General features: G+C 39.8%; 1 protein-coding gene across 1 annotated transcript in view; it reads right to left on the bottom strand.

The window, feature by feature from the left end:
* LOC145158604 (L-type lectin-domain containing receptor kinase IV.3-like) overlaps positions 1–20,396 on the bottom strand; it is a 43,387-nt gene continuing 22,991 nt past the window's right edge. The window contains exon 2 of the mRNA XM_079077479.1: positions 1–1,134. Coding sequence (XP_078933605.1) covers positions 1–1,134 — 1,134 coding nt within the window. The remainder of the gene's footprint in view (positions 1,135–20,396) is intronic.

The raw sequence follows: 20,396 nt of genomic DNA, 5'->3' as shown, positions 1-20,396 counted from the left end.
CTACTTCATAGCACTTTCTGAAGTGTTGTTGGCTTCAAGAACATCAATCTTTTCATATTTGAAATCAACAGGGTGCACAGAAGGCTCCCCTTGAGCTTTCTGCTTATCAGCAACAAATGACCACACGAAGAACAATGCCAAAGCTGCCAACGCTCCACAACCTGTAGCAACTATGAACCCTGAAAGAAAACTAACTTTTTTCTTATAAGTTTTCACATCATGGTGTTGTGTTGAAGAATCCAGCGGAAAAACCGGAATTGAATGCATCCATTTTGGAAAATCTTTAATATCAGAGGTCCATGAGTACACAGTTGTAATCTGCTCAGGTTTTTCGTTAATTGATGCCAGACCTAATAAAACCTCTTCTCCATTCAATATTTCCCCCAAATTTATTTGATGCGAAATCAGTGGCTCAACAGGCCTCGAATCACCTGATTTGCTTACCCTAACATCTAGCTGATTTGATATCGCAAAGTAATTAACCCAGGACGTTAAATTCAATCCGCTCTTCAAAACATTATTATTTTTCGAAACGTTGCTAACCCTAGAAGATGAAATTTTACACACATTTACATCAAACTCGATACCGAAGAATCGATTTACCTCCTGGAGCCCAAACGACATGTTCCTGGCAAATTTAGAAGGAAAATCAGCGGGAATGATTACCAGCGCAACGCCATTACCGATCTCGAACGTGAAGTTTGAGGAAAACGACGTCGAAGAACTGAATTTGTAAGGCGTGCTGTGTAACATAATACCGAAGCTTAGAGGCGTTGTTCGACTGAGTTGAACAGCATGTCCACCATCGACGAAGTGAGCGTCGCCTAATAGCGAATGTCCGGTTTCGGCTGGTAAGTTGGAACTGAAAAATCGGAGTGAGATCGAGAAAGTAGGATTTGCATGTAGAATTATTAGACAGACGATTAAAACTGAAAACCAAGTCATCATCAATGGCGATTTTGCAAAGAATCTCTCGGTCTTCTCCTTGTTCCTCTTCTCAAATTGGTAAAGTATACCGAGAAGAGCTGAATTCTTAATTTTGGAGAAAGACGAGTATGTTGCACCCTTCGCATCGAAAAGTGCACTGGGGTCATTCTCACTATATTTTGGGTATTGGTAATTTATTTTATTGCTCTTAAATTTCAAAATATCATATTAGCTTAATTTCTTAATATCATATTTATCTTTTATAAACCTTTAAAATATCATATTTGCCCAAATCCTTTTTTATAATGTTTTTAATATTTTATAATCACTTTTTATACATTAGAATTATTATAGTAATTAAAAATTTTAACCATATTATCTTTACGTCTATGATAATGGAATGTGAACTTCTAAATTGTTTGAATGTCGCTCTTTTGACAAACAAAAAGATTCATCTTCAACCCTCTCTATGGAATGTATATTTTGATTGTTTAGTTTTTATTTTTGTTGATTATTATCATGTCGTAGATGGAGAATATTTTAAATATTACCGTTGATATTTTGATGTTTAAAAAGTACATATACGATATTTTGATATTTAAGAAGGGCATATATGATATTTTGATGTTTAAAAAGGACATATATGATATTTAGAAATTTTATGAAGGGTAAATATTATATTTAGAAATTAAGTTGGGTAAATATGATATTTTGATGTTTAAGAATGACATATATGAAATTATCCCTTTATTTTAGAACGGCGTATACGACAGTATGGGTAATAAAAGAGTATGATATACATTTGGTCCATGTTGTTTGGTATTGTTTTAGTTAGGGATAATGACTTAAAAGGTAATATATTATTCGATTTGTATATATTTGTTCACTGAGTTTTTTTTCGTCCATATTTATCCCTTCAACTTGTTAAACTGTACACATTCAGTCCTTATGACCGGCTACTTCAGGTTAGCCGGTAAAAATGACTTAATAGGGTAATATATTTCTCACTTCGTACACATTTAGTCCTCAATATTTTTATACACATTTAGTATTTAATATATATATATATTGTTTTTGTACTCATTCAGTACTTATGAATGATTTTTTTAGGTTTTTCTGTCACACCCCCAAACCGGAACGGCGGAAACGTTCGGGGACGGAGGACGTCATATGTAGTATCACAACACATGCATCATAGTAATCAAAGTAACAAACAACCATTGCATTAATATTAAATTGTTTATAATGTATTAGGTTCACAAAAGATTGACTCCAAAGTAAATAACAAAACAAGACATGAAGCTACTATGCTCCATCTTCTGAATGCCTGAGCACGTACCTGTCTACTAGTTTCCTGAGAATACAAGTTATTTTGAAAGAGTAGATCAGCATTTAAGCTGGTGAGTTCATAAGTATTTTAGTGATAAAATGTATACTAAAAGTTCTTTTTAGAAAAGTTCGCATGTTCCTCCAGAAAATCCTATATTTTCTGATGTGATGAATGATAAGTAAAAATGACTCTACAATTCCTTCTATGAGTACTAAATGGATAATAGTTATATACTATCCAGAGTAAACAGACAATCGATTGTGTGAATCTACCCTAAGCCCACAACCAAATAAGGAACAGGAAATGAGGCGGAAGTCACACATCCCATTGTTTGTTAGGTCTTCATTGTATATAACTGTCGCACCCCCAAACCAGAACGGTGGAAACATTCGGGGGCGGAGGACTTTAGGTAAGTATCACAACACATGCAATATAGTAATCAAAGTACAAACAACCATTGCATTAATAAGTATAAGTTTTACAGAAGTGTTCAAACATTACATATTCAAACAATAAAGTAGTTACAGTAGAAGACAAGAGTCGCGGTACGATACTAGGTAGTCTTCTCAAAAGCTTCGGGAGTGTACCTGTCTACTGGATTCCTGAGAATACAAGTTATTTGGAAAGAGTAGATCAGCATTTAAGCTGGTGAGTTCATAAGTATTTTAGTTCAGTTAAGTATACCCTAAGTTCTTTGAATAAGTTCACTGGTTTCTCCAGGAAATCCTATATCTCCTGAGGTGATTAACTGATAACCTCAATAGTTTCCCTCTGTAATTACCTAGTTTATACTGATTAGACATAACACAATATCGAATGGACAGTTAAATGGGTGTATCTGCCCTAAGCCCACAGCCAAACAAGGAACAGGAAGTAAGGCGGAAGTCACACATTTCACTGTTAATCGGACATTACTTATGTACAACTCTGATGTAATAACTAAGGAATTATAGAATTAACCACTAAAGGTTTTTGATGTTATACTAGTTTACAAAGATTGAATGACTAAGTTTCATTTGATAAGTGGTTTAAACCCATAAACCGTTTCCTTTGTATAAGTGGTTTAATCCCATAAACCGTTTCATTTGTAAAAGTGGTTTAATCCCATAAACTGTTTCATTTGTAAAAGTGTTCTTAGTTATATCTGTTCTACAGTAAAAACCTTAGTATTAATCCTGGAGAGTATTGTATTATCCATAATACTGCCTTGTGGTTTTAAATGTTCAAAACCAGAAGTACAATACTTGATTTCATGATACGTAGCTTTTACTGTAAGTAAAGGCTACTGAAGGTATATCTGGTCGGGATGTAATTAACTTTTCTTACTGTTATAAGAGAAGTATATTACTTTGTAATTCACTCGTTGTTCTATCCATGTGAGTCCTATTAACCATACTAATATGACTGATATGCCTGCGGCGACGTTCTTCAGGCGTCGGAACTAGAATGATATTTGACACCCTAGGCCTACCGGCCAAACTGTAGCGAACAGTAAAGGTGCGGGATTGTCAGTCCCATATAGATCTATACATAAATTCATGCTCTCCCTACAAGAGATTCTGGCTAATAGTTCAGGACTTAAAAGGTCGTACTTAGATAAGTACACCGTGAAGGGTCTCACAAATTTATTGTTTCAACGAGATTTACGATGTATTATTATTACCCTATGAATGCTAACTCTGGTACTTTGTATCGTACCCTTGGTTAATGCAAACCCGGTATAATGTATTATTACCTCGTGTTTGCTAACTCGGGTACTCTGTATAGTACCTTTGCTAATGCAAACCTGGCAGAATGTATTATTACCTCGTGTTTGCTAACTCGGGCACTCTGTATAGTACCTTTGCTAATGCAAACCCGACAGGATGTATTATTACCTCGTGTTTGCTAACTCGGGTACTCTGTATAGTACCTTTGCTAATGCAAACCCGGCATTACCTCATGTTTGCTAACTCTGGTACTCTGTATAGTACCTTTGTTAATGCAAACCAGGTATGATGTATCTTTACTTCTTTAATATGTTGTTCGTATATTAAAGGTGTTATACATATCCTGTTATAGTTGAATGTATTTTGGTAATTTCCTTGGAAAGTATACAGTCGTGAATCATACTTGTATCTTTAGTTTTGAATTATAAATTATACCTATTATAATTTATATGTTCTATCTGATTAGCATGAATTCTCATGGAATATCACCTTTGCTCAGCCTGATACAAAGGTGATGATACCAAAAGGAGTAACCTTTTGTACTCATATATATAATATATATATATATATATAATTAAGAAGGAAATGACCTTCGGACAAATAATACAACCTTAATTCCACATCCAAACAAGGAAAAGGAAATGAGATCATTCATTAGTCCTAAGCCCTTCAAATCTTATTTATATATTTATACATATATAAACATGATTTTGGCATTTATACTTTGAAATAGGTTATAAAACATTTTTCAAAGAATTTAACAGAGTTTACATGACTTTTAAGATTTAACATGGCTTCACGTTATTTTGAAAGTATTTGATAATTCTTAAAAGCATACGGAAACTTTTTGTGTGATTATTATCACATACAGTTATTAACACAATTTATTATTGTGTTATACTTGTATTCCCCCCCCCCCTAAAAAGCATTTAAAAACCATTGAAAAGGTATATTATAGGGGTATGAACTCAACTTGATAAGTGGTGATTCGGGCAGCGTTTTGTTTCCCGGAAAAGAGTTTGTTTGACGAAAAACCGGCTCAAACCGGGCAGAGTTTCGACAGGAGAGAGGATGAATTCTCGAGAATTCCGGGGCTCCGAGGCTTGCTTCGGGCTTTAGACACGATACCGGGGCCTTGGGGGGTCGTGAGAAAGTTTACGGGGCTAAAATGTGAATTTTGGGAAGTTTTGGGGTGAAATAAGGGTGGAATCCGACAGGTCTCGCATGGCTTTTATAGGCCTAGGCCTCGATCCGAAGCAGCTTAGTCATCAGCACACGCGTCGGACAGGAGGGTGGTACACGAGGCGAGGGTTCGGACAGCAGGCTCGCAGTGGCAGTCTCGGATTGGACCAAACCTCGGTCCAGTAGAAAGGAGACACGTGCGAAGGGAGCATCCGAGGAGCGTGCGAGGTGATGTCCGGTGTGTCTCATGCGAGGTTGTCCGAGTGGGATTGGACCGCGGAGTTGGTCGAATCAGGAGGTGCCACGCATGGCTTCGGTCCACTCAGCAGCTGCCACGTGCGAGGGTAACGTGGCATGCGAAATTTCCCGGTTTTTCTTATTTTTCTTTATTTTTGTGCCAAAACTTGCGAAAATCATAACGTTCGCATACGAGCTCTGTTTTTGGCGTTCTTTATATGCACGCGTAGGTAAAATCATACTCTACGACTTTCATTAAGACTTCGTCGGCTAATTTTGACTTTATTTTTAATATTATTATTTTAAACAGACCGGGACGGGAATCCGTTAAAAATTCATAACTTCTTCATCCGACGTCCGTTTTCGTCTGTCTTTTTACTGTTGTGCTACTTTTGACGAGACCTTCGATTCTCGTTTAAGTTGCGTCGGCTAAATATCGATCGATTTATATTTCGAATTTTTAGCTGTCTACTGCTAAACCGAAACTTCGAAAAATCATAACTTCCTCATACGAAGTCGGATTTTTATGTTCTTTTTATGAACGTTCTCGGTTTAACATATTCTACAACTTTCATTTAGATTGTTAAGGCTAAAAATCCTTTTATCGAAAATTCGCTTTTTTACACTGAACAGTGTTTTGCCGGTTTTTCCGCGGATTTTCGATTGGTCATAACTTCTTCGTTCTAACTCGGATTTCAGTGTTCTTTACGTTTTTGGAAACCTTGTTACAAACTCTACCACTTGGTTCATCCCAATTACGATTATTGATCAATTTATTTTTGACCAACATTTGACTGGTGTCACATTATCCCCCCGTTAGAGGGAATTTCGTCCCGAAATTAAGTCTAAAGTGATACTCATGGACTAGGTCTAATCTTTCCTTTCCCAAGTGAATTCAGGTCCCTGGTTTGTAATCCAGTGAACCTTCACTAACGGAATAAGACTTTGCTTGGTTCTTTTGATTTCCCTATTGTAACGACGTAAATTTTAAAACAATTTTTCATTTTTCAAACATAATAAATCTCAAAATCTCATGTATCAATGTCATCACAATAAAACATATCCCAGAATCTCAACACAGAATCTTCTGCCAGTGTGTACAATTCATGCTGGCGCCTTCCCTAAACCCTCGTTGATACCTGAAACACATATCACATAACACGGTAAGCATAAATGCTTAGTGAGTTCCTCAAAATACCACATACAACACATACGCCACTCGAGGCTACAGTACGACCCTCCGGTCGATGTGTCTCAGCAAGAACCTCCAGTCCCGTAGCTCGTTGGACCCTCTGGTCCGGTCATAGCTCGTTGGACCCTTCGGTCCGGTCTGTATCGTTGGACCCTTCGGTCCGGTCTGTATCGTTGGACTATTCGGTCCGGTCTATATCGTTGGACCCTCCGGTCCGGTCTATACAACACATTGCATACATATATCACAATGCACATAATCTCATACATACACATAGCACACAAGACCCTTCGGTCTACACATATATACCACTCTAGGTAATGTATAGTGAGAAGACTCACCTCGGCTAGCAGGTGAGCAAATAACCTCCCGCTCGGATCTCGAACTAGTCTCCTCCTAACGCAAAGGATGAATATCTCTTATTATTACTCTTCTCACAACTCAGATAATCGAAGGCGGGTCTTTCTCTTTCTAACTCATTAAAGTGGGTAAAAGACCATTTTACCCCCTCCAAGGTCTCCATCACATATGTTGACCAAAACCCTATGGTCAACAGAAGTCAAACTCGAGTCAACAGTCCAAGTTTGACCCGACTCGTCGAGTGCACTCTTGCGACTCGTCGAGTCCCCTCGTATCCTCAGAAGTCTCAAAATTCCAGCTCAACTCGTCGAGTTGACCCCCAACTCGCCGAGTTATTGCACAATCAATCCATCGGGACAAACCCTGCCGACTCGTCGAGTCAAGTCATGGACTCGGCGAGTCCCTTTGATCTGATTTCTCATTCAGACGATTTCAACTAGATCTATCACTCTAAACTATAGATCTATCATCCCAAGGCTCAATAATTACGTAAAGCTTCGATCTTTACGTTCATACATGATGCTATTGCTTCAAAACGCCAATACATGCTCTTCATGAAGGTTTTTGCTCATCAACCCTCATTTGGACCACTAAAGCTGAGACATCTAGACTCTAAGGACCTTAGGAGGTCCAGATCTGAGGTTTCCAACCACAACCAGGTCTCATTCGACTCATAGATTCAAAAGAATGGAAGCAAAGCCCTAAAACTCCCAAAATGAGATCTAGTACAAGGAATGAACAAGATGAGAACTTTGTACCTTCTCTTAGCAGCTGAAACACTCAATACCACAGATTCACTGCCTTCCTTTGTTCCCCATCAAGAAGCTCTTCATCCTTCTCCATAGAAATGCACCAAGAACCATAATATGAGCTTCTCTCTCACTCTCTAGCTACAATAGCAAATAGGGTTTGCTCTCAGGGGAAGGTAGCCGCAATTGAGGCTATAAATGCCTTTAAATAGGTCCCAAACTCGGGAAATTAGGGTTTCTCTGCCCAGCACCTACTCGACGAGTCCCTCCTCTGACTCGTCGAGTCCATTCATTAAATCCACGCGGCAATCTCGACTCGACTCGGCGAGTTGGTCCCTCAACTCGTCGAGTCCCTCCTTAAATCTCAAGATTAACATACACAATAATGTCCCTGAAAATCCGGATGTTACAATTCTCCCCCACTTGAATTAGATTTCGCCCTCGAAATCGCTTCTCAACAACATATAGATCTAATCCAATAATCGAACAGCACCATCCAAAGGATCTCATACCACACAGCTATCTTTCTCTCTGGGCACCTGAATCCAACAGGAACTCCTCCCTGGAAAAGGACAGACTCACTGCCACTACGCTACCCCTCCTGACTCTCAAGAGTCTGGAAACTCTAGTATCTCGATACACAGCCAGACCGCTCTCTTCAGGTGTCACATCGTTATTCGCTCCTCGAATAATAAACCCCGATAGCTCACTGCACCTCTGATTCTCTGGTGGGGACCGATAAAAACAAGTCCATGCCCAAAACTGGCTACCGATCACTCGTCCCAGACATGATAAACAACCCAGATCATATACCAAGGAATGGAAGGATCACATCACACCAGGGACTCATCCACTGTACTGCAATCAAATCCATCTGAACAACGAATCCTCAACACCCTGACCTCAAACACAGATAATGATCATGCTTGTTCTGAAGCGTCCTCCGAGATCTAACAAACATAAACCTCAGCTCCCCTCTCAAAACTGAGCACCGGGTCCTCACCCGACCCAGCAGCTGAACCTCTAAAGGTTACCCCTTGCATGTCCCAAAACGTCTCGTCTACTTCCTTTCCATAACAACTATCTCGGCCCAGTGTGACACACACCAGTCACGGAGTTCGTTGTACCTCAAGCGAATACTGAATTCGACTCACTCTCGATCTCTGTCGTCCACTACTCATTAGTTCCATGTGTTTCACGGTTTTCTCATACCAACGAATTAACCCACTCCGGTCCAAGACACCATATGGAACAATACCCCCTTCCAAATGAAATGCATCTCTGAATCTGGAATCTCATTCTGTCTACTCGATACACTACTAGAATCGAACTCAACTCGAGAGTCTGATCCGGCACAGAATTGGAACCACTCGTCCCAACGAACCACTCAACTCATGACTCATGACCCGCAACTCATGTGTTCTTCACTTATCCAGTTCCCTTTGGTTGCGACAACCATTACTCAATTCAGAATATAACAACTCCCGACAATTATGGAGATCCCAGTCTCACCCCTGATTCGACCACCAGGCTCCCACAAAACTCAAATATTAGGGCTACCCAAGCCCAAAACTCCTCTGTCTCACGCTCTGATCAGAGAGTACTTCATCGCAACATTCTCTTGCTGACTAGTGGGTACTACGGCTCCCCGCAGTATCACAACAACCTCTCACTGAATAGTGAGTACTACGGCCCCCCACAACATCACAATAACCTCTCACTGAATAGTGAGTACTACGGCTCCCCGCAGCAGCACCACAACCTCTCACTGAATAATGAGTACTACGGCTCCCCGCAGCATCACCACAACCTCTCACTGAATAGTGAGTACTACGGCTCCCCGTAGCATCACCACAACCTCTCACTGAATAGTGAGTACTACGGCTCCCCGCAACATCACCACAACCTCTCACTGAATAGTGAGTACTACGGCTCCCCGCAGCATCACCACAACCTCTCACTGAATAGTGAGTACTATGGCTCCCCGCAGCATCACCACAACCTCTCACTGAATAGTGAGTACTACAGCTCCCCGTAGCATCACCACAACCTCTCACTGAATAGTGAGTACTACGGCTCCCCGTAGCATCACCACCCTTGCTCTTACCACTTCACAATCTCATCCTCAGGTCGACGCCACACTGCGATCATTAACTCATGCCCTGCGGACCAACCATAGGTGTACATACTTACCCAAATTATGCATTGCTATTTCTGACGACATCTGCCATAACAAAACACCTTTCCCTGCTACAATTCACATTCTCGAATAATCCCGTTTGATGTCAACTAGCTGAAAGGGCTCCCACTGGAACCGTAGACACCTGATACACCACTCGTCATCCCATAACTCAAGTCTCAAAATAGTCCGAAATTTAGAACATCATACTCGGATACCTCGGTACACCATCACAGAACCTCATGATGTCCTGTCTCAACCACTGATCTCCTACTTACCGCATCATATACAGATACAACAATGCGTTCCTTCAGGATTCACCACTAATCTTAATGCCACACACGGTCTTCGATCGACAGTCACCTGCCGTGGAGACACTCATCCTTTCCTTAACACATATCGCATGCACTATCTCGCTCTGCACTTCACCTTGACCACCAATAACCCTGGTCTCAGGAATCCGCACCGCAGGTCTCTATATCCAGTTCTCCAACCACTCTTGAACAACCTCTAATCTCCTCAAAGGTACCCGGTTCTCCCCCACTCAGGGTTCGAACCATCACCAATTGGTTCACCAACAATCTATCCCACAGACTGCTTTTACCAGTAACATCGCACCTACCCTTGGAAGGTGATACACAATGCTCGATGATCTCCCCGATGGAGATCAAACAACTCCAACTACCCCGAATCTCAGATGAAATCCTCAGAAACTTCTCATCATGACTGCCTCTAGTCATTCAGAATCTCGTACCATCCAAGTACCGGACATCTCAACTGTCCAGTAGTAATACTGACCCTCAGTCTGAAAATAATGAACTAACATGCTCCTCATCCTCGACTCCTCAACTGATGTCCCATCACGTGAATTATCATAAGAGCAGAGACCTCATTTCCACACTCGATACCCATCATAGACAATAAGAGCCACCGCTCCGATATACTCCTCTTGACCGTCCGTTGCTGCAGCTAACACATGCCCTACTATGCTCAAATAGGGTGTATCCTGGTCCTTGACCATCTCAGTCCCCACTGACAACCTACTCATGCTATATCCTTACCTCGCGACAGACATACTGCCCAGATACTCTGATGAAAGATCGTAACCAAAACTACCCCACAGGGCTCACCCCCAACCTCGGAAACCGAAAATCTCAATATCTCTCCTGTTTCTCACTGGAACAGAAATAGCAGCGCTCAGATCACAGAAAATGACATCTCCACTATCGTCCGGTCGCTCAGCCCAGACCGTATTCTCCAATAACGCACCATCCCTACTCATCCCTGAGTCTTGCGACTCCAACTGGCATCTCACCAAAAATCCCTCGGAGGTAACTCGATTCCCCTTTCAAGGGATGCTCTACTAAAACTCGTTCATCATGTCCCTCTGGCCCCATACTCTTTCACATCTGATCTCAGTCTAGACAATCACCATAGAATAACCGGTAAACCAGAAGCACTAACCGCCACGAGTCAGGGTACTCGAACCATGTGGCCACCTCTTGATCTGCTATGAATCATGGTACCCGAACCATGTTGTCTCTTCTCAATCCGTTACGAATCATGGTACTCGAACCATGTTCTCCCTTCTCAATCCGCTACGAATCATGATACTCGAACCATGAAATCACCTCTCGTTCTGCTACAAATCATGGTACTCGAACCACGAAATCACCTCTTGTTCTGCTACAAATCATGGTACTCGAACCATGAATTCACCTCTCGATCTCCTACTTAGATCCTCCGGAATGTTCCCTGCATCGAGTATGGGTCCTCTGTTTTCAGTAGTACGGGCCCATACTACCTGCCACATCTACCCATACTTTCTGCACGGACCATCCCCGAGTTCCTAAGTAGCTGCTGAACCTTCTCGATCACCAATCCCGTCACGTGTGTTCGCTCCTCTGCGAAATGCTCTACTCTTGTGAGCGTACTCATCTGACTAGGGTCACCCTTTCCTAGGCTCTTCCTAGGTTCTCACACTTCTCCGCCATCAGCTGCTGAAGAACTCCTTATGATGCCAGCCATCTACCTCCTGAATATCGTCATATTCACTTAGTAGGTGACACCCATCATCAAGAGTTCCACAAAGCACGAAGCAAGCAGCATTCATGCATCGAATAATTTCTACCCTAATTTGAGAAACTTTTATCTTTCTGCCTAATTTGATTCTTCCCATTCGTTCTGCCATACATTGAGACTTTTCCAATGTTTCAGAATTATACTTAAACTTGTAAGTATAACCATATTTACTAAACTTTAGTAAATCAAATAGTCTTAACGAGCTTTGTGGTGGACATGACCAGTGCACAAGAATGTGTACTCGATCCCTTTAGTCCTTCACTTGACTCACACATCCATGTGAACAAGTAATTAGTCTTGATTTTTCAATGCTTGAAAGTTCTCATTCATCATACTATTCAACTTGCATGATTCCAAGTTTCGGTCCAATTGAAACTTGGGTGATGAGGAACTTTCCTGATTTGGTAAATTTAGACACTACCACAAATGAAAGAATCAAATCCATTTTCCAATATTGCTGTCAGTGGAATCATATAAGCAACAATTTTCCACAAATGCCATTGTAAGGATACTTCAAATAAATAAAATTAAACAATTTTCTTTTATTTTAAAACTTTGCGGAAAAACTTATCCTTACAATCCACATGGAAAATTGTTGTTATCTATTCCTTAGCAATATATCATAACTTCTTAAGCAACTGCTCAAAATTCTGATGCGATCGAAATCCACCTTCGCGATCAAAATCAACATATACTTCCTTTAAGATTTCTCTCTATTCTTTGATTCTTAAAACATCAACATGTGACCCAGTCACATCATGTAATGAGGATCTCAGAATAGAACTTAACAGAGTTAGATAATGGGCTCTACCTGATGTAGAGTCAAACTTATTGACTTTAACATCCTTAGGTAAATTTGGCAGCTTTGCAATCAACGCCCCTTCCTTTGGCAAAATAAACATATGGACCCTTTGGTAATGGGACTATCTCAGACTTAGCCTTTCTCTTTACCATTTGGTCAACCGGGTTGACTATGGCCAATCCCTTTCCATTGGGAAGAGAATGCTTTTTCTGGATTTCCAGTGTCACCATTATCACTGTCCACAAAGTTTTTGGGAAGTTGATCTTCTAATCAAATTTGCTTTACTATCGTTCCAAATCATTGCTGATTCAGCAGCACCAAGCAAATAGATATGATCATTAAGGTTCATGTCATAGTCTGTTTCATAGTAGTCCCAAAGAAACTCACTATGTGACTTAGAAAGTGATTGAACATCCAACTTTCTCAAGACTTTGACACCCAACTCTCCCGGCTTGTCAATATGTGACTTCATCTCTAAGATGTGATCACACATAGACCTTGCTTGCCATTAGGGCCTGAGTGACCTTGAACTTGTGGGTTAGGGAGAATAATTGGAGGAGGTGGAGGAAGAGAAGTATGACTTCCATGAGCCAAACTCGGGAAGTCATATTCATTAGGAAAGCTTGGTTTGGGAAGATCATTGTTGTCTAAACCAGACATCAACAATGGGAGAAATTCACGTAAAGTTGATTTAAGTCCTTAATATAACACCCAATATGATATATCAAGGCTAGGACCCAACAAACTATTTTATAACTTGGAAGAGGGATGCCGTAATCCAAGCTATAAAATATTTGAAGGTAGGTGAATGACGATTCACCAATTTCCACCAAGATAAACGAAATGTATTATTAGGTTTTAATTGGTTTTGAAACTCCTAGATTCTTTTGAGATTCATTGAACTTTTCAATGGCATGTTTCAATCTCGAGTGTGCCCTTCAGGTTTTGTGACTGGGATGCCGAGGATCACAAAACAAGGTGTGAAGTAACCATGCAAATATACTTGGTACCCTTAATATTTACCCCTCAATCGATGTGCCGGTTAACCACACACGCTCCAACGATACTATGATAAACATTAAGTTACCCTTTGCCTACCTTGTTAAGTCCAGGTTAGTGTGCCGGTTAACCACACACGCTCCACTAACAGCTTAAACAAAGTGCAAAGTGTAATTTCATGGATTAGCACCTTATTCACATTTTCCTAAGTAACTAAGATTGAGAATTTATAAGTGTTTAGTTACTTAGTATTTATCATTATACTTATAATGAAGGGATAATTATAGTCCTTGTCCTACCTGTTTGGCTAACGACCCTCCACCGGTCAAGGAAGCGGTGAGTGAGAGTGGACACCCATTAAACTGCCATTTTATAGGCAGTAACCTTATACCCCCCTTATAGACCGGCTTCGTGAATGAGGCCTACTAATGGTAAGACGACTTGCTCTTATACATATAATATATTAAACTTTTAATATTATAATAGTATAAGGGTGTATTTTAGACATTTAAAATACTTGGTGGTTTAATCTATTAATTAAACTAAACTTTTAATTTAATTAAACTCAAACCATATCTTTATTTATGGATTTAATAATACTCTTTTAATTAAACGCTTCAATTAACTATTAATAAAGTCCATAAGAGTTAATTTGAACTATTCAACAAAACATCATAATTCCAATTATTAAATTCAAAATTAAAACCATTTAATTAATTGTTTAAGTTATGAACCCTCGTCTTAAAATCCAATTCTTTTTTTTTCATAAAAAACTTTTTTCAAATTCCAAAACTTGAGGGCAAGTTTTGTAACTCTTGAAAACCTTTGGATTCCATAACTTATGGAATTAATGGTGTTTTATGATGAAACTTTCCATGTTCCATAACTTAAGAACAAGTTATGTAATTCTTTAAAACATTAACACCAAGTTTTGTAACTCCATAAAAACTTTGAATCAATTTTTTTTTATTAAAAAAACTTCCATATCCATAACTTATGGAAGTTTCAAAACTCTTAAGATCACAACTTTAAAAAGAAAACTTTTGAGCTCCAAAATTTTATGACAAAATTTGTAACTCCTTAAAACATTTAGATCAAACTTTTAAAACTAATAAAATAATCATATCATTTTATCTTTTACTAAATTTGACCTAATTCAACTCATATAACAAATGATTCAAATTTTACAAATAATTCGTTTTTCACAAAACAAGTAATTATCTTAAAATTTGACAAACGTCATGTTTTTTTTTTCCTTTTTTTTCCAACTTGAAAATAAAACATTTGCATCAATATAACAGAAAACAACCCATGGCTCTGATACCACTGTTGGGTTTTGAGCATTCTAACACTCCTATGGTGTACATGCAACCCTATAAACCTTGGATCTATGTTTTCTCTATTATACATTCAAATATTAACTATTCCAAGGTTTCATCCTAACTAGCATATTATGAAGCACCTATACTACAAAGTTCTAGTTAGATCACATACCTTTTGATGTAGCTTGATGTCTTCAAGCTTTAAGAGATTAGCCTTAATAGTGTGGAAGCCTCAAATGGAATCACAAATCACCAAAATACCTTGGAAGAACTTGAGAGAATATGTATGCACACTAAAATCGGCCCACTCTTATTTTCACACACTTGTCCCAATTTTGTGAGCCAAGGACCCCTTTATATATTATGGAGGATTAGGGTTACATCCATGTAAACCCTAATACCCATGACCTTTCATTTACATAGGATCCATGGGTTAAAAGCTCCATGGACCATCCATGAAAGCTTAGCCCAACCTAAATGAACTTGGCCCATTCCATATATATAAGAGTCCATATTTAATTAGTTCTTTTTGATCACTTAATTAATTCTAAATTAATTCTTGATCAATACTAATTAAATAATATGATTCCATATTAATATATTAGAACTTATAATATATTAATATAAATCATAAATATACTATTCTCAAAAGACTATCCATATAAATTGTGCCGGTGAAGTGCAACCCAAATGGACCATGCCGGGTCGGGTCAAGTACATACCAAATATAGTTATGGACTTAGACATTAATCCAACAGGTATCTCTCCTAGATTACTCCTCTACTCAGATCCCTCTCTAAAAGGATTCCTGTTGGATACTCATACTCAGCACATACTCGAAGGCACATCACATATAACAGCAACTCCTAGTCTAAGGCATCACAAATCAGGCCACTCTAGTCCTAAAATATGAATACCTAGCCTATCTCTAGCATGCATAGCATATCACATAATATCTCATAACACATAATGTAAGGGTATTTTGGGAAATCACCGTTCGGGCGCTGGCTGATCGTACACACTGCTCCGTTCTGATTTTCTCAAAAATCTTTTACTCTTTTTAGAAAAATTGTTTCTTTTATGAAAATTCCCTCAAATCCTCAGTTTGAGTTCAGATACGCCCGAAGGTGCATCCGAATCCCTCAAACCAAGGCTCTGATACCAACTTGTAACGACGTAAATTTTAAAATAATTTTTCATTTTTCAAACATAATAAATCTCAAAATCTCATGTATCAATGTCATCACAATAAAACATATCCCAGAATCTCAACACAGAATCTTCTGCCAGTGTGTACAATTCATGCCGGCGCCTTCCCGCAACCCTCGCTGATACCTGAAACACATATCACATAACACGGTAAGCATAAATGCTTAGTGAGTTCCTCAAAATACCACATACAACACATACGCCACTCGAGGCTACAGTACGACCCTCCGGTCGATGTGTCTCAGCGGGAACCTCCAGTCCCGTAGCTCGTTGGACCCTCTAGTCCGGTCATAGCTCGTTGGACCCTTCGGTCCGGTCTGTATCGTTGGACCCTCCGGTCCGGTCTATACAACACATTGCATACATATATCACAATGCACATAACCTCATGCATACACATAGCACACAAGACCCTTCGGTCTACACATAGATACCACTCTAGGTAATGTATAGTGAGAAGACTCACCTCGGCTAGCAGGTGAGCAAATAACCTCGCGCTCGGATCTCGAACTAGTCTCCTCCTAACACAAAGGATGAATATCTCTTATTATTACTCTTCTCACAACTCAGATAATCGAAGGCGGGTCTTTCTCTTTCTAACTCATTAAAGTGGGTAAAAGACCATTTTACCCCCTCCAAGGTCTCCATCACATATGTTGACCAAAACCCCATGGTCAACAGAAGTCAAACTCGAGTCAACACTCCAAGTTTGACCCGACTCGTCGAGTGCACTCCTGCGACTCGTCGAGTCCCCTCGTATCCTCAGATGTCTCAAAAGTCCAGCTCAACTCATCGAGTTGACCCCCAACTCGCCGAGTTATCGCACAATCAATCCATGGGGACAAACCTTGCCGACTCGTCGAGTCAGGTCATGGACTCGACGAGTCCCTTTGATCTGATTTCTCATTCAGACGATTTCAACCAGATCTATCACTCTAAACTATAGATCTATCATCCCAAGGCTCAATAATTACGTAAAGCTTCGATCTTTACGTTCATACATGATGATATTGCTTCAAAACGCCAATACATGCTCTTCATGAAGGTTTTTGCTCATCAACCCTCATTTGGACCACTAAAGCTGAGACATCTAGACTCTAAGGACCTTAGGAGGTCCAGATCTGAGGTTTCCAACCACAACCAGGTCTCATTCGACTCATAGATTCAAAAGAATGGAAGCAAAGCCCTAAAACTCCCAAAATGAGATCTAGTACAAGGAATGAACAAGATGAGAACTTTGTACCTTCTCTTAGCAGCTGAAACACTCAATACCACAGATCCACTGCCTTCATTTGTTCCCCATCAAGAAGCTCTTCATCCTTCTCCATAGAAATGCACCAAGAACCACAATATGAGCTTCTCTCTCACTCTCTAGCTACAATAGCAAATAGGGTTTGCTCTCAGGGGAAGGTAGGCGCAATTGAGGCCATAAATGCCTTTAAATAGGTCCCAAACCCGGGAAATTAGGGTTTCTCTGCCCAGCACCTACTCGACGAGTCCCTCCTCTGACTCGTCGAGTCCATTCATTAAATCCACGCGGCAATCTCGACTCGACTCGGCGAGTTGGTCCCTCAACTCGTCGAGTCCCTCCTTAAATCTCAAGATTAACATACACAATAATGTCCCTGAAAATCCGGATGTTACACCTATCCATGGTTTTCATTGGTTCTACTATAAAGTGTAGACTTTTATTTAACTTGATTTTATTGAGTGAAATAACAAGTGTTTTATCGGATAGACACCTCTTTAGATTAGATATGTGAAAGATGGGATGAATGTTATTAAGTTTTTGGTGGTGGTAGGTTAAGTTTTAAAAGTACAAGACCGATTCTGGTAAAAACCTCAAATGGTCCTATGTACTTTGAGTTTTGTATTTCACGCTTTCTCAAACGCATCTTGTCCTTCCTGAGTGAGACCTTCATATGACAAGGTCATCCATCCTGGAATTCCAAGGGTTTTCTTTTATCGAAGCCATAGCTTCTCTGGTTAACTCTGGAAGCTTTATGGCATTTCTCGATTCGTATTTTTTTTTGGTAGTTTCTCGGATGAATTCCAGATCAGCGAGCGTGCTGTGTGGAAATTTGATCTCTAGCTAGTTGCGTATTACCCAATTTAGTCCAGTACAGATAGGATCTGTACTTATGACCACAGAAGGTTTCGAATGAAGCAACTGGAATGCTAGTGTGATAAAGGTCTCGACTAATTGGTAAATGGGTATCCCATTCTTTACCATAGCCGATCCCATAGAATCATGACTACTCTGGTTCCTAGAGGTTTTTGAGTGACTGCCTGAACTGGGAGATGATTCTATTATCTCAGTGGAGATAACAGATATTGGTATACCGTGCACTCACACGTTCTAGTTATCTTCTCTACTTGCAACATTTTCAGTTTTCAAGGCTTCCTGTTGAGCCTCCTTACTTTGTGTGGAGAGATTTGAAAGGGTTATCATAGTCCGTGATTGGCACTATGACCTGGGTACTCTTTCCAACTTAGGGTGTCAGCTACTACATTGGCTTTGTCGAAATGATTACGAATTTCAAATTCGTAGTCATTTTGTAGCTCAACCCACTGTCGCGGTCTCATGTTGAATTCCAACTGGTAGAATACATGATGCTGGATTTTGCTCCGAAGTTCATGATCAGACTCATACTTGGCTCACCCACCGTTACCTCGTGTATACAAGTCGTATATAATTTAGATTTCACAAAACGTTCAGATGGGTGACTCTGCCCCAGGTCCACAACCAAACAAGGAACAGGAGATAGGGCGGAATCACACATCCTTAATCTTGTTAAGTCTAACTTATATACCACTCTCGTGTATACACTTAGCAGTGATAGATTAACTTAATGAGTTCTTAGTCTCTATTCTTGAACTTGACCTGCGGTACAATTATTTTCCTATGAGATCTATTGGAGTACTTCGGTAGTTACTGACTTCTATGACTACTTCATTGCTTTTCGTTTGATGTTTCCTGTCTACTGAGTAGGCTAGAATGGCGTGGTACTCTTCGCATGGGTACTTCCGAAGTTTTGAAATGAGAGACAACCTAAGGGTTTTGTGTTATGGATTGAAAGAATTTCATCTTACGGCTGATTAAGGAAAAGTTCTCTTATACAGCATAAGAATTTTCACATGGTAAGGGCCAGGCCAAACCATGTCGAATGAGGATGTTAGAATTTTCTCGACGAAATAGATATTAAGTCGTTCTGGGACGAATGATTACTAGGGTGATATCCTATGTACCTAAGTTTTCAGCGCTTCTGGTTTTATTCTGTTATTATCACTGCAAACCCTTTTTTAATTTGAAATTGGCGGGTACTACCAATACGAGGGTTCTGATAATTTGAAATTATGAACTTTCATGAAACGATCCTTACTAGGTCTCTCTATAATCGCTTGGTGTATATAAGTCATGTATAATTAAGATTGGTAAGACTTTTGACTGAGCAACCCTGCCCTAAATCCACAACCAAACAAGGAACAGGAAATGAGGCGGGATTACTCACTCTAAGTCTACAAATCTTAATTATAAATGACCCTTATGTATACACTAAGTCATCATAGCTTACCTGATAGGGTTTCAAATTTTATATAAGTGTTATGATTTAATTTGAACGGAAGAGTAATCATAATTTATAGATAGTTATCGGGGTATGGAAGCGTACCAAAATATAGCAGGGTTCTTTGATGCTTTCCCATGTATTGGGATCAAAATCCTCCTGCTCCCCCGTCGTTATTCTCTGTTGGACAATCCCTCTTGTAATGTCCTATTTCACCACAAAGGTGACATATGGGAATGGTTCCAACATCCGTTGTTGAAGTGATGAACTCAACCGGAGTTCTACAGATGTGGGCGGTATGCCCCTTCATGTTGCATCTATTGCAATGCAGCTCTCGGCAAACTCCATGATGATGGTAGTTACACTTGCTGCAGTGTGGGAGGTTTCCTAAGTATGACTTGGTAGGTGCTAGAATAACAGGGATGATGGGGGTATTGACTGCCCCAGTTCGTTGCCCTCTGTTAGGTTCTTGAGTTGAACAACTCCCTTTCGTGTTCTCGAACTTTCGTTTAAGGATATTAGGCTTAAGGTTCGAGGTGTTCTTACAAGTT

Source organism: Lactuca virosa, chromosome 2, assembly GCF_052849685.1.
Source record: "Lactuca virosa cultivar CGN04683 chromosome 2, Lactuca_virosa_CGN04683_v6, whole genome shotgun sequence".
In the NCBI taxonomy this organism is placed as follows: domain Eukaryota; kingdom Viridiplantae; phylum Streptophyta; class Magnoliopsida; order Asterales; family Asteraceae; genus Lactuca; species Lactuca virosa.
The sequence above is the reverse complement of the archived record's forward strand: the minus strand, read 5'-3'. Positions and strand labels throughout refer to the sequence as shown.